The following is a 16,530-nucleotide window of genomic DNA, read 5'->3' as shown; positions in this document are numbered from 1 at the left end:
TGTTTCCTTTCCCGTGGGTGTCGTAAGAGGCGACTAAACTAACTCAATGGTCGAGGGATGGAGAGCAACGTCCCTCTTGAAACAACATCAATGTCTAACCGCGGTTGTCAACCCGCCTGCCAGATGCGGCAATTACTGGCAAACCCCCCCTTTATGGGGAGGAAGGGATTGTTAGCAATGGAGTTTGTCAGCCCCATTGCTAGCAATATGCTCTATCAGGTCGACCTCCACGTGGTTCCCCCTGGAAACCATCGTGAACAATTCTCGTTGAATTTGTCAGGCTGGGCTAACAGACCTGCTTCATCCTCACCTATCATCCCTTACTGGTGCCCCGCCGGTGTATACCGATAGCGCGGGTCGGGTCACTATTTCATTATCACCTAAAAAAAACCCCCCTTTATGAAGGTATATGTTTAACAATGGACAATTAGCAGTCGATATAAACAATAAAAATAGTATGTAGGTCAGTACGTTGAATAAGATTGGTGCTGCACAATCGTCATAATTGTTATGTACTTACTAAACATAGCACATGCGTAGTAAGCTAATAGTGGCAAACTAGCGGCCCACCTGATGGACAGTGGTAACCGTCGCCTATACACATGAGCAGTACCATGGACATAACAGAGTATACTGTTTCGCCCATGATACCCCCCCCCATGCGTTACCATTACTGAGGACTCAGGTGTTATTCCTCTGTACCCTGTAAATTCACGCCATATTCCACCCTTCAATTTTGTTTCACGGTAGTAACACGAATGCGACAGAGGTACCTAGTTCGCCCATTAATATATATGTATATTAATAGGCGATAATGGAATGGTAACCTCGCCTGCGCTATCGGTATACGCTGACGGGGCGCCAGTGAAGGATGATAGGCGACGACCGAAGTCACTTAGCCCATCGTGACGTATTCCACTAGAAATAACCACGATGCTTTCCAGAGGGAACCGCGTGGAGATCGACCTGGTAGGGTGTATTGCTAGCAATGGGTCAGTTAGATCCCATTACTAACAATTTGCTTCACTCAGGGGCCTTTTATTATTACCACTTTCCATCAAGTTGGTCGTCAGCTTCTTTGCCATTCCAAATGAAAAAGGCGGTGTGTTTTTCGGAACTACTTTGTTCAACAGATTGAAATGCCAACTCATATTCGCGGGCGGGGAAGGGATTGTTAGTAACGGAGACTGAGAATCCTATTGCTAGCAATTTACCCAACTAAGTCGACCTCCTCGCGGTTCCCCCTGGAAACTATCATGATTAATTCCTGATGAATTCATCATGATGGGCTAACTGGCCTGTTTTCTTTCTCATCTATCACTCTTCACTGGTGCTCCGCCAGCGTATTCCGTTAGCGCAGGCGGGGTTACCATACCATTTGCACCTATAAAAAAAAACTCATATTCGGATTCGCTCATATTTTAAAAAAATGAAGTTATTTATATTATATTCTTAATACCCAAGATACAGGCCTAGTTTGGGAACTGATGGTAATGCAAACTTGTTCTCTTTCAATATAAATTGTAAAAGTTATGAATTTTCATAATGATCAAATACTGTTTGGCATATTTGTACAGTGTAAATGTACCAGAGGGAGATATTGTACAAAAGTCGTTTGCTTGAACATCTCTGTCCCATTCGTGTTTCAACCGTGAAGCAGTTGTGTTTGCATGGCTGTGTTTTGGTTTGAAGGGTGGGATATGGCAGTGAATTTACACGGTACAGAGGAATAACACCGAAGTCCTCAGGAATGGCAACGCACGGGGGGTATCATGGGCGAAACAGTATACTCTGTTATGTACACGGTACTGTTCATGTCTATAGGCCACGGTTACCATTTTCAATCAGGTGGGCCGTCAGCTTGTTTGCCATTCGAAGTTGCATAAAAAAACTTACATCGACTCAGTACCACTTCGAACTTAATAATAAAAAACCACTTAATCCTAATTAATATAAATGTAAAAGTTGTAATATGTTTGTCACGTTTAAACGTCTAAACAATTTTGAATGAGACTTTGCACACGGGTTGACTATATCCTAACTTAACACGTAGGATATTTTTTACAGTGATTTACGCAGACAAAGCAGCGGGAAACAGATAGTTTTAAATAAATCTATGGTAAAAAAATCAACTACTACGGTACGGTAGGGTGGACATTTTTATTTCGTATGTGTCAGCTGTAGTCGCCCCGCTGTGTATTGGCGCGTTTCACTCAATTCCCGCTGCGAGCTAGGAAGTGAGTGTTTATAATTATACTAAAAGTGGAAAGCTGATTTCTTGTCATTATAATATGTTGGCTACTATGGTCTCGATTCATTATAATTAGAGTTCCACAAAAAAAGAAGACTTCAATTATATATATAAAAAAAAAAACAGTTATTTTCATTTAAAACTAAACTACTGAGCGCAATTTGATAAAATTTCTCTGGGACCGGTCTAAGGGAATTATAGAGGTTATGAACATTAAAAAACTAAGAAATTCTTTCTTTTTGAAGTCGGTTGAGAACTTAATGAAATGGTAAGCAATTTTTTTTAATTATCACAGAAACAATCTCCAAATGAAACCAAATACCGAATCTAAATGACCTGAGGGAGATTGTATAAAAGTCGTTTGCTTGGATACCTCTGTCCCATTTACGTTTCTACCGTGAAGCAGTTGTGTTTGCATGGCTGTATTTCGGTTTGAAGGGTGGGATATGGCAGTGAATTTACAGGGTACAGAGGAATAACACATCGGAGGTATCATGGGCGAAACAGTATACTCTGTTATGTCCATGGTACTGCTCATGTCTATAGGCGACGGTTACCACTTTACATCAGGTGGACCGTCAGCTTGTTTGCCATTCTAAGTTGCATAAAAAAAGACAAGACAATTTCACCAAAGAAACGATAAAGTCGAGAGCGACATGTGTCACGAGACCTTCAAACATAATGAGTCACAGGATCAGCAGGCCCCCGGGGGCTGTTATCTCCTGCCGAGGTTATCATGTCATATGACAGTGGCTTGTGTTGAATGTAGATCGTAAATAAACATGATTAGTGAACTCTTTAAATGAGCAATAAATTTTCTTTCGATAAAAAAAAATGCAATAATTCTTTATTATGTAAAGTTGCTTCGAATTTGCAATCCATTGAACTGTTTTCTCGTGTTGACTTCATGTCAATTATATTTTGATTATTAAATCTTAATATCTATTTAATATTTAGGTTATCTATACTAATATTATAAAGAGGAAAGATTTGTGTTTTGTGTGTATGTGTGTTTGTAATGAATAAACTCAAAAACTACTTTGCCGATTTCAAAAACTTTTTCACCACTAGAGAGCTACATTCACCCTGAGTAACATGGACTATATTTATTGCTATAATATAATTAAGATTAGGGATCCTTACTAAAACTTTGGTAACGTAACTCAAGGTGTAAAAAAAACGCTATAAAATATCTTTGGTCGCGTGCGCTGCGGAAACTATTGGTGATAGAACAAAAGTATGTTCTACAATATTGAAGAAAATATCAATAACTACAAAAAACTTCGCGATACTATATATCCAACTATTATCGTTATGTCACAATAATGATTTTTTAAAATGTTGTATAAATGTCCACCCGTGCGAAGCCGGGACGGGCCGCTAGTTTGATTATGAATGTGTGTAAGTGTGGACGTCGTGAGATCCCGGCATAGAACAGGCCACCTTTCCCGTTGTGTCGTAAGAAGCGACTAAGGGAGGGCGAGGAATGGGCAGCAGCATCCCTCTTTAAACATCTGTAAAGCCTGACTGCGGTCACCAAACTGTCTGCCAAGCGTGCCAACTACTGGCAAAACCTTCCAATAACGAGAGGCCTATCTTCAGCAGTGGACGATTAACGTCTGATATGATGACGATGACTGATACAGTGAACGCTCCATATAAGCAAATCATTTGAACCAATTTCAACAAAAAAGTTTCTTATTGGGAAAAGTTGCTTATAGGGAAAAAAGGAATATAAAAATACTTACCGTCTGGAAATAGTACATTACTGCAGCGGCCAGCAACGTGTTGATGGACGAACGTGCAAATGTGGGACGAGGCGTAGCCGAGGCACACATACGTGAGCCCATCAATGCCTAGTTGTGCCCAAGGCTTGTATAGTACTTTCTCAAACAATGCGCGGAAATCAAAAACACAATTTTACTTTTTAAGTTCAATGACGAATAACGAACAATAATAAATTTACTAACTCAGCTGAGTAGAATAAATAAAATATAAAGAATGTTGCTTATATAGAGCGTTCGCTGTATAATACTAAATATTGGGGTAGAAGGGATTGTTAGTAATGGGTATTAGTAACCCCATTGCTAGCAATATACCCTATCAGGTCGACCTCCTCGTGGTTCCCCCTAGAAACTAATGTGATTGATTTATTGTTAGATTCGTCACAGTGGGCTAACTGACCTGTTTCATTCTCACTTATCATCTCTCACTAGTGCCCTGTTAGTGTATACCGATATCGCAGGCGGGGTAACCATTCTATTATCATCCATTAGAAAAAAATACTAGATAAATTCCATAATATCATGATAAATTACATATTCAATCAAGTGTCAATATTTCCAATCAAGATCAATCTCTAGAATCAATAAATGTTACATGACACAGACACCAATTCAATCTGTCAGTGATATGTTACCTACCGTTATTTCGAGACGCGGCAAATTGTACAAAAAGCAAACGCCCGCCGCGGATGCCCGCTGCGGACGCCCGCCGCGGACGCCCGCCGCGGACACCCGCTCCACTCTCGTCGAATATCTACGGCCCTGCCAATTGTGAAACGTACAAAACCTTTGCCAACATTAAAAAAAGTTGTAAGAAGTGTGTGTTTATAAACTTATCAATCTCGAAGACTGATAAGTTTACAAAAAAAAATAGGAAGTTATCAATTCTAGTGTATTTTTTTGCTCACGTATTGGTTATATTTTTTTTTTATAATCTATAAAGATTATTTATATTTTTTTTGATGGGTGAAAATGGTATGGTAACCCCGCGTGCGCTAACGGGATACGCTGGCGGAGCACCAGTGAAGGGTGATAGATGAGAATGAAAACAGGCCAGTTAGCCCGTCATGATGAATTCATCAGGAATTAACCATGATAGTTTCCAGGCGGAACCGCGAGGAGGTCGACCTGGTTGGGTATATTGCTAGCAATGGGATTCACAGTCTCCATTACTAACAATCCCTTTCCCCCCTCTATATCTATACTAGATTTAAAATATCAATATGAGTTAAGGTGTTACCAAATTATCTGCATTCCCTGCCACAGGGCATAAGTATTAGATATATACATTACGATAAAAAAGGAATTTCGTGTCGAAGTAATATGAAATTATTAAAAAAAAATTGTTAAAATAAATTAGTAAATGCATGTAAAACATCCTATATCTATACTTTTCTCTATCTCATTGGTTGGTTGCGCTTGCTGTGTCGGTTTTAGCGTAACATTGCAACGGCGCGTTACAAAGTAAAGTACGAGCAGTAGGCGACGGTTACCACTTTCCATCAGGTGGGCCGTCAGCTTGTTTGCCGTTTTAAGTTGCATAAAAATAAAAATAAACTTTACTTTTTATTAAGACGCTTCATATCAATTTTTCACAAATATCTCCCATGTTTTAACATTGTTTTTTTTTATACAACTTAGAATGGCAAACAAGCTGACAACCCACCTGATGGAAAGTGGTAACCGTCGCCTATAGACATGAGCAGTACTATGGACATAACAGAGTATACTGTTTCGCCCATGATACCCCCCATGCGTTGCCATTCCTGAGGTGAGTCCTCAGGAATGGCAACGCATGGGGGGTATCATGGGCGAAACAGTATACTCTGTTATGTCCATGGTACTTGTGTATTCCTCTGTACCCAGTAAATTCACGCCATATCCCACCTTTCAAACCAAAACACAGCCATGCAAACACAACTGCTTCACGGTTGAAACACGAATAGGACAGAAGTACCCAAGCAATCGACTTTTGTACAAAGTCTCCCTCAGGTCCTTTTACAATATTCTACTAGCAACATATTAAGATTGTATCTCTCCCGCTATATGTAGATCGCCATAATGTTTACGTCTAATATTGTATCTTTGAAAGCGTAGGAATGTGTTTAAAATTCCCATTTCACACAGGGTTGCGTCCGAGTCAACGACACCTCTGGCATGGCGCCAGGAATCTAGACAGGCTGTCGTCAGGAAATATCGGCGGATGGGGGCAACAAGATGCTATTTTAAATCTAGAATTTAACTTCCTACGATGGTGTCAGACCATATTTCTGATAGAACAAGAATATTTTTTTATTACGAAAATTTTTTTAAACACTCATTTATACTAATATTAAAAAGAGGAAAGATTTGTATTTTTGTGTTTTTTTTGATACCACTTAGAATGGCAAACAAGCTGACGGCCCACTTGATGGAAAGTGGTAACCGTCGCCTATAGACATGAGCAGTACCATGGACATAACAGAGTATACTGTTTCGCCCATGATACCCCCCATTCGTTGCCATTTCTGAGGACTCAGGTGTTATTCCTTTGTACCCAGTAAATTCACGCCATATCCCACCCTTCAAACCGAAACACAGCCATGCAAACACAACTGCTTTACGGTTGAAACACGAATGGGACAGAGGTACCCAAGCAATCGACTTCTGTACAAAGTCTCCCTCTGGTAAGCTTAACTGCGCTTGCCAACCCGCCTGCCAAACGCGGCTACAGCATATATTATACTTACATGTATAAATTCGGTTCCAGGTTGTTTAGATTTTACAAGCAAGCATTCACCTCGCACTGTTTATTGGTTTACTCTATTTTTGCGAATCTTTACAGTTTACATTATCTGTGTAACTATTATTAAGGTCAATGAACTAATGTATCAGATAATCTCGTTAATATTGCAAATACGATGTTTATAAAGATGTACGTATGTACAGATGTATGTTTGTTACTCTTTCACGCAAAAACTACTGAACGGATTTGAATGAAATTTGATACACGGTTAGATTATATCATAATTTAGAACTTAGGATACTTTATATGTTTATGCACGTTGGTCAAACCACAAGATACAGCTAATAAGGTAACAAGTTATTCGAATTTTCGTTGAGTGTAATAAAACATAAAAAAAAGCACGACATATCAGTTTAAATTTAGTATTTAGATATATTTGCATATAGTTTGCATGACTGTGTTTCGGTTTCAAGGGTGGGATATGGCGTGAATTTACTGGGTACAGAACGGAATAACACCTGAGTCCTCAGGAATAGCAACGCGTGGGGGGTATCATGGGCGAAACAGTGTACTCTGTTATGTCCATGGTACTGCTCATGTCTATAGGCGACGGTTACCACTTTCCATCAGGCGGACCGTCAGCTTGTTTGCCATTCTAAGTTGTATAAAATAAAATAAAATATATTTATTAATTTTAGATCCTAGATTTTTGAATAAAATACTTTGCTTAATATTTATTTTAATTTCACTAAATGACGAGAATTAAATTTTATAACAAATCTAAAATCTCCTTGTAATTGTTTGTACCTATAATAAGTTTACTATTGTAATCTTTTGGAGGAAACAATAAAGAGTATCTACCTATCTTCCATTGTAAGAAAGTATGTTCTAAAATATTGAAGACAATATCAATAATTACAAAAAACTTCGCGATACTATATGTCCAACTATTATCGTTATGTCACAATGACCACATTTAAGAATGTTATAAAAATGTCCACCCGTGCGAAGCCGGGTCGGGCCGCCAGAATAACATAAAATGCATAACTTAACCATAGTATTATATTATCTGTGACTTAACTAACTTAAAATACTTGGGGGGAAGGGATTATTAGTAATGGGGACTGAGAATCGCATTGCTAGCAATATACCCAACCAGGTCGACCTCCTCGCGGTTCCCCCTGGAAACTATCATGGTTAATTCCTGATGAATTCATCATGATGGGCTAACTGGCCTGTTTTCATTCTCATCTATCACCCTTCACTGGTGCTCCGCCAGCGTATCCCGTTAGCGCAGGCGGGGTTACCATACCATTTTCACCCATCAAAAAAAAACCGACTTCAAAAGGGGGGAGGGGGGGGGGAGGAATTGTTAGTAATCGGACTAGAGGTCCCATTGCTAACAATATACTTTATAAAGTCGACTTCCACGCGTTTCCCCTGTTTGGTTTCACCATTTTGATTGTTTTTTTTTACGAATTCATCACTATGAGCCAACGGATCTGCTTTCATCCTCACCAATCATCCCTCACTGGTGCCCCGAAACCAACTTCAAAAAGCAACAAGTGCTCAAATCGGTTTATTTCTTTTAATATCTGTATGAGATAATAAACAGGAGTTTTTTTTTAATGGATGAAAATGGCATGGCCTGCTCTATCGACATACACTGGCGGGGCACCAGTGAGGGATGATAAGTGAGGATGGAAGCAGGTCAGTTGGCCCATCGTGACGAATCCAACGATAAATTAGTCACGACAGTTTCCAGGGGGAACCGCGTGGAGGTCGACCTGATAGGGTCTATTAATAGCAATGTGGACTAACCTTCCCATTACTAACGATCCCTTCCCCCCTGGTAACCGCAGTTAGGCTTTGATGATCTTTTAAGACGTTTCTACCCATCCTTCGACCAATAACTTCACTCAGTCGCCTCTTACGACACCCACAGGAAAGGGTAGCCCATTCAACGCCTGGACAGTATAATATAATGTATTATAAAACCTCTAATAGTATAATTTATTATTATTATTTATTGTACACAAAAAATTACAACATATAATATGTATATAAAATAAAGATATACAACAGGCGAGCTTAACTCTGTAAGAGTTCTCTTCCAGCAAACCCTGAGTGGAGAGGAGCATTAATTACCAGCGGGCAGTGTGCGTACAATAATAGGAGGAAACATTATAGATGTTTCTATTAAGAAATAATAAATATGTTGACATATATAAGTAACTCATACAATTAACATCAAAATAAATACATATCTGTATACAATAATACATATACATATATACACAACGTTTTTTTTTATACAGCTTAGAATGGCAAACAAGCTGACGGCCCACCTGATGGAAAGTGGTAACCGTCGCCTATAGACATGAGCAGTACCGTGGACATAACAGAGTATACTGTTTCGCCCATGATACCCCCCATGCGTTGCCATTCCTGAGGACTCAAGTGTTATTCCTCTGTACACAAAGTACATATTTATATAGGTAACAATCATAGAATGTTCTAGATATACCTATTGATTATTTTTATAATAAAATTCGACCTCATTTTTGATACGATGTTTTCCGATTCACAGTCAATGTTATTATGTAAATGTATACATACATAATTATACATAATTAAACAGTTAAGTAGATAGAGATTCCTCGGTATATTCCGTTCGATCATACTTTGTTTATATCCACCGTTCAATACAAACACATTCGCTCACTTAAACATAAATATATTGTATTAAAAAAAAAATCAATTAAAACAAAAAAGAAACAAATATTTCGTTGTAACTTCTTGTGAAAATAACGTGATCGAAAAGCTTCATGTTTTATTATATTCTCTAGTGTTTTATTTAATGTTTTATTATATTCTTTAGTGTTTTATTTAATGTTTTATTATATTCTTCAGTGTTTTATTTAATGTTTTATTTTATTATTGAATAGGTGTTTAATGGTTATTTTGTTTTATGTGTCTGTTTAGTTAATTGATTTATATGCAGGTAAGTTATCGATCAATCTTTTTTTTTAAATTAGTAATAGTAATTATAAATAATTAATTAATAATTAAATAAATCAGCTTATAATTTTATTTAGTCCTGATTACTGAAATGGCGTTAGTGAAATAGTGTATTTTTATCATTAGCCTTGTTGTTCGGGTAATAAAAAGATTTAATATATCTTATATAAACTTTTTTTTTATATTTTGTATAATCATGGTATATATTTTTATTTCTTAAACCGTAAAGGATTAGAGGTTCGTTTATTTTATGGAAATATGATTCTAATCACGTACAGATACAACAATATCATGGACATTATAAATTATATGTACTGGTAAGCCAATGTATTTTTTTTTTTTATGGATAATAAGGAAATGTTAACCCCGCCTGCGCTAACGGTAGCGAGAGACCTTAACAAAATTAATTTACTTGATTAAAAAATATTTTTAAATAAAGAGATATCTATAGATATATGTATAAGTATATAGCCAAAAAAAATAGCAATAAATTTTTTTACAAATTTATATTATTTGGGTAACTGGGGAGCATAAATTTTGGTTACACCTTATAGTACTCAGAAATGGTAACACTTAAGGAAAACCAAGGGGAGGAAGGGATTGTTATTAATGCGGGCTACCAATCCCATTGCTAGCAATATATCCTGGCGGATCGACTAATATGTGGTCTCAGGTGTATTCATCACGATGGGCTAATTGACCTGCTTTTTCGTTCTCTCCTATCATCCCTCACTGGTGCCTCGTCAGCGAATACCATTAGCGCAGGCGAAGTTACCATTCCGTTATCATCCATAAAAAAAACCGTCTCCATAGCTTGCTGAGTAACTCGAAGCTTTTGCATACGAGCACCTTTTAATTAATTACTAATAAACATACATACATACATACATATCTATCACGCCTGTCTCCCATTAGGGTAGGCAGAAACAATGGAACGCCAAATGCTTCGATTCAAACAAACCTCTTTCGCTTCATCCACATTCATCAATCTTTTCATACACGCTCGCCGGTTACGGGCACTAATAAACGATCTGTGAAAATACAAACAAACAGATATTCAGCAGTAAATACTGTATAGATAACAACATGTCTTATCTTGTTTACTCACGTTTGGGGTCAGCATTACTTTCTGCTTTGAGACCTTTTACCTTATCTAGGTATCATCAAATTCCTTTGCCGTAATCTTCAATTACAACCAGAGGGAGGCTTTGTACAAAAGTCGATTTCTTGGGTACCTCTGTCCCATTCGCGTTTCAACCGCGAAGCAGTTGTGTTTGCATGGCTGTGTTTCGGTTTGAAGGGTGGGATATGGCGTGAATTTACTGGGTACAGAGGAATAACACCTGAGTCCTCAGGAATGGCAACGCATGGGGGTATCATGGGTGAAACAGTATACTCTGTTATGTCCATGGTACTGCTCATGTCTATAGGCGACGGTTACCACTTTCCATCAGGTGGGCCGTCAGCTTGTTTGCCATTGTAAGTTGTCTAAAAAAAAAATTATGTGTAAAAAAAGTCTGTCATCATAGATAGATAGATAGATACTCCTTAGCGTTTCCTCCAAAGGATTACTTTAGTAATAATAATATTTTTTTTTAATTATACAATGCCTACTTGTACAGCAATTAGTCCGTTACCCTAAGGTTGTCTTGAAGAGATTGCTCTCAGCAATAAGACGGCCTCACTGTACTTATACAACTGTATCGTTACGGGGGGAAAAGGATTGTTAGTAATGGAGACTAAGAATGCCATTGCTAGCAATATACCCAACCGGGTCGACCTCCTCGCGGTTCTCCCTGGAAACTGTCATGGATAATGCCTGATGAATTCATCATGATGGGCTAACTGGCCTGTTTTCATTCTCATCTATCACCCTTCACTGGTGCTCCGCAAGCGTATACCGTTAGCGCAGGCGGGGTTACCATACCATTTTCACCCATCAAAAAAAAAACTGTCGTTAGACTTATTAATTGTCTTGTTTATTTCCTATATTGTATAACGCAAATAAAGTATACTCATTTATTCATACAATAGTAAACTTATAATAGATACAAACAATTACAAGAAATGATCACAGTGAGAAAACAATGGACGCCCTTATCCATCTTATCTAAAATCTCCCCCAGGCAACCTTCCTCCTCATATTAGCTTTTAACTGCCCATTGCTGAACAGAAGCCTTCCCCTTGGGGGGTTTACCAATAGTTGCCACGCTTGACAGGCGGATTGGCAACCGCAGTTAGACTTTAGAGATTTTTTTTATACAACTTAGAATGGCAAACAAGCTGACGGCCCACCTGATGGAAAGTGGTAACCGTCACCTATAAACATGAGCAGTAACATGGACATAACAGAGTATACTGTTTCGCCCATGATACTCCCCATGCGTTGCCATTCCTGAGGACTCAGGTGTTATTTCTCTGGATCCAGTAAATTCACGCCATATCCCACCCTTCAAACCGAACCACAGCCATGCAAACACAACTGATTCACGGTTGACACACGAATAGGACAGAGGTACCCAAGCAATCGACTTTTGTACAAAGTCTCCCTCTGGTAAACGGTAGATGTTTTAAGAGGGACGCTGCTGCCCATCTCTCGCCCTCCCTTAGTCGGCTCTTACGACACCCACGGAAAGGTAGTGTGGACCGTTCTATACCGGGACTACACGGTAGTGTGTTTAATAAAATATTGCTTGCTATAGAAACAAACAATTACAAGAAATAATCACAATGAGAAAACAATGGGCGATCTTATCACTGAAAGCGAACTTTTCCAGTTAGCTAATTGGTACTATGAATTAGTTTTTAAACTGTTGCCACACTTGTTCTAGGATGTCTACCCTGAAGGATCTAGCAGTGCGACTATTCGACGCAGGCGCAGTGCAGCTCGGGGACATCGAGGCCATGGACGGCCGATGGACGCCCGTCTACTTCGACTTCAGGATTATTGTATCACACCCAGAGATTATGGTGAGAAGTTATATTTAATGGAATTAACTTGGAATGGCAAACAAGCTGACGGCCCGCCTGATCGAAAGTGATAACCGTCGCCTATATGTATATAATTTTTATTTTTTTATTTTTTGTTATTGTCAATTTTATTAATATGAAATTTATGTTTTTAGAAAATGTCGTATGTAAATGCAAGATAAGAGATAATACTAGAGGAAGACTTTGTACAAAAGTCGTTTGCTTGGGCACCTCTGTCTCATTCGTGTTTCAACCGTGAAGCAGTTGTGCATGGCTGTATTTCAGTTTGAAGGGTGGGATATAGCGTGAATTTACTGGGCACAGAGGAATAACATCCGAGTCCTCAGGAATAGTAACACATGGGGGATATCATGGGCGAAACAGTATACTCTGTTATTACCATAGTACTGCTCATGTTTATAGGCGACGGTTATCACTTTACATCAGGTGGGCCATCAATTTGTTTACCATTCTAAGTTGCATAAAAAAAAATGTCAAATGCAAGCGCTGCATATCAATTTAAATTTACATCTGTGTTGATATTATTTAAATTAATATGTGTATTAATTAATCTCTCGTTTGACTAAAAACTGATATTGGATGACTCACGTATTCGACTTTCACTTTCGCAAGTCACCGCCCCACTTCTTTTTCGAGCGATAATTCTATGCGCTAGAGTGCAGACTCGCTACGACTTCCTAGCAGCTCATTAGAAAAGACCAATGTAAAATAATATTGGAGAGCTTGTTTTAATCATTCATAGCCAAATTTACACTGTATTTACACTGTTGATGTGCCATTTAAAATAAATAAAATATGGCTATGGTACCGTACGGGCAAACGCAGTGTAAGACGACTCCCACTAGATGGAGTGACGACCTGAAATGCATTGCAGGGAGTCAGTGGATGCGGGTGGCTCAGGACTGTACTTTATGGTAGTCTATGGGGGAGGCTTATGTCCAGCAGTGGACAGATGAATGATGATGATTGAGGTAAAAAGTTGGAGGATCGTGCTATGTTAAATTAGTCAATTTATAATTAAAGACTGTTTTGACAGTGCCATTGTGGTAATATTAAAGGACTTTTTGGATATGTCCACTTTTCGTTGAGCATGTTACTCGATTATTTGGATTCGCTCTACACGTAAAAATATCACCTTTCATATTTTACTGTTTTTTATTTTTCATATTTTGTTTTAATAATATTTAATTTGACAAACAGCTGACGATCTGTTTACTACGAACTTCATTCTTAAAATATGATGGGCATTGATTTTCATTAAATTCCAAATTACACGTGATACTTTTCATAAAACAATAAAAAAAAAAGTATCAATATTTTCTACAAAATGCACAAATTAATTCAAATAGGAAGTTAACATTTGCTTATATTTTTAGATGGCGGTAGCGGTACACCTACAGAATTTGGCGACGGAAATAAACCACGACATATTGTGCGGTGTTCCGTACGCCGCCCTGCCACTAGCAGCTGTCATGTCAGTCAACACCAGCACCCCGATGATTATGAAAAGGAAGGAAACAAAGCAGTATGCAACGAAGAAAATAATCGAGGGTGTCTACACGAAGAATCAAAATTGTCTTGTCGTCGAGGACGTAGTGACGTCTGGTGGTAGCTTGCTAGAAACAGTTAGCACTTTGCGGCACGAAAGTTTGACAGTTACTCACGCCGTTGTAGTTCTGGATAGAGAACAAGGTGGCGCTAGCGTACTAAAAGCAAATGGCGTCGAGCTGAGACCGCTCTTCACTTTGAGAAATTTAACACAAATTTTACGAGACGTCGATAGAATTAGTGATGAAACTGTAGATGTAATAGCCGAACATATAAAAGTATGTCAATTTGGTAAAAAGGATAACTTTTGTTGAAAATGGTTGTGGGATAATTAGGAACAATTCGATATTCGATCAATTAAGTATTAACTTATTTATTAATTATTTGGTTGTGGTTAACGATATTATGTAGGAACCATTGGGGTCATTTCTTAGGCGCCATTTCTATTATTAAAATTTCAATTTGATATCACAGCGACATCTTTATTAGAAGAACCAATATGAACTAATTTTCTAATTTTAAGACGTAATAATTAAAGATTGTTTTCCACAAACAAAACGACTTTAATTGTGACAAAACTCGTTATTGTGATAAAATTTTGATAAAATTTCTATGGAACCAATCTGTAAGTATATCCTTTCACATAAAAAGGAATTCTCCAAATCGGTTTATAATTGACCAATCATGAAACAACAAATAAGTACAATCGTATTAAGAAAGTCCATTCTTGATGGTGGTTGCAAATTATTATAAGTTTATGGTGTCCATAAATAGTAATTTCGCGAAATTATTAAAATATTAGATCGAAAGGTAAATTAGAAAAATAAAGAAATGGGACCTCAGAATCAGCCCCCTTTGTGTCTATAATTAAATCTTGGTCGTATTGTAAAAATGTAACAGACATAGGTACCATAAACGTGATACCTAAGTACCTTACATATATAAGAGGTAGAAAAGAAAAAAACAGACCTGCAGACTATTTTGTGTCTACTGCATTTATAATAATTATTAAACTATTGATGTCTGCGTAATTTTATATCAATCATAATTTCTCTGCAGATGTTTTCCCTACAGGCTACGATATGGGGTTCTTTAAGAAGGGACATGTGAATAAGTAATTCTTGAGTTTCTTTCGGGCTTTTCTCAACAGATAACAGCCTTCCAAATGCTGCAGTGGATTAAAAAAAATGTCGATTTAAAAGTGCTTCTAAACATGTCTATTTGAATAAAAAACTATTTGAATTTAGAATTTGATAAGTTAAACAGTTGTAAGATGTGAATTGTATTCTATCTAGGTCACTGTATATAATATTTCTAAACATTTGAATAAATACATTTTGCCAAACATTTATCACGCTTTTATTCGTATTATTAATAGGTTACGAATTGTTTGATGTCGATTCCATATCTCTACGGCTTCCTGTTTATTTACATTATTGTATTACGTTTTAACGGTTATACATCCGTTGAGTAACGGTTTTTTTTAAGTTGGTAAATACTTATTGTCATTCGAATTTCACAATGTAATCAATAATGAAAATAGTATAAAAATAATAAATTTGGTCAAATTTGGATTTATTATAATTGATTTGATTTTTTATTTATGATTGATAATGGAATGGTAACCCCACCCGCGCTATCGGTACACAGGCGGGGCACCAGTGGAAGATGATAGGTGAGAATGAAAACAGGTCAGTTAGATGACGAATTCAACAAGAATTAAACCACGTGGAGGTCGACCTGATAATATTGCTAGTAATGGGGCAAACTCCATTGCTAACAACGCGTTTCCCCCAAAAAAATGATTTGATTGAATTACCTATTAATTGTGGGGGGAGGGATTGTTAGTAATGCAGGTTACTAGCCCTATTGCTAGCAATATAGCTTATCAGGTCAACCTCCATGCGGTTCCCCCTGGAAACCATCATGCTGAATTCGAGGTGTATTCATCGCAATAGGCCAATTGACCTTCTTTTTCATTACCCATCTAACATCCCTCGCTGGTGCCCCGTCAATGTATACCGATAGCGCAGGCGGGGTCACCACTCCATTATCATCCATTAAAAAAAACCTCCGCAAATGAGGTCAACACGAAAACGATTTGTTCCTTAAAACCTTATGCGGTAGTTGTTGAAAATTTTAAACCGATGGCGCATTATTTGCCTTGCTACCATTTTTTTAATGGGTGAGAATGGAGCAGTAGCTCCGCT

At 37.8% G+C, this 16,530-nt stretch overlaps 1 protein-coding gene and 1 long non-coding RNA gene across 3 annotated transcripts in view; one reads left to right on the top strand and one right to left on the bottom strand.

Moving 5' to 3' along the window:
* Positions 1 to 15,669, top strand: part of LOC113511198 (uridine 5'-monophosphate synthase-like) — a 29,176-nt gene extending 13,507 nt beyond the window's left edge. Inside the window, exons 1-3 of one of the 2 annotated variants that reach the window (XM_026894816.3) lie at positions 9,092 to 9,764; positions 12,613 to 12,751; positions 14,149 to 15,669. In XM_026894816.3, the coding sequence (XP_026750617.2) occupies positions 12,614 to 12,751; positions 14,149 to 14,634 (624 nt within the window). In that variant the 5' untranslated portion in view covers positions 9,092 to 9,764; position 12,613 and the 3' untranslated portion in view covers positions 14,635 to 15,669. Of the gene's footprint in view, positions 1 to 9,091; positions 9,765 to 12,612; positions 12,752 to 14,148 lie in introns of those variants that run through there. The other variant, XM_026894815.3, reaches the window with a different exon arrangement.
* LOC128202519 (uncharacterized) overlaps positions 1 to 16,530 on the bottom strand; it is a 108,987-nt gene that overhangs the window by 46,239 nt on the left and 46,218 nt on the right. The window lies entirely within an intron of this gene.

Source organism: Galleria mellonella, unplaced genomic scaffold (assembly GCF_026898425.1).
Source record: "Galleria mellonella isolate WM207_F2 unplaced genomic scaffold, CSIRO_AGI_GalMel_v1 utg1053, whole genome shotgun sequence".
Lineage (NCBI taxonomy): Eukaryota > Metazoa > Arthropoda > Insecta > Lepidoptera > Pyralidae > Galleria > Galleria mellonella.
Note: the sequence above shows the minus strand (reverse complement) of the source record. Positions and strands in the feature narration are given on the sequence as shown.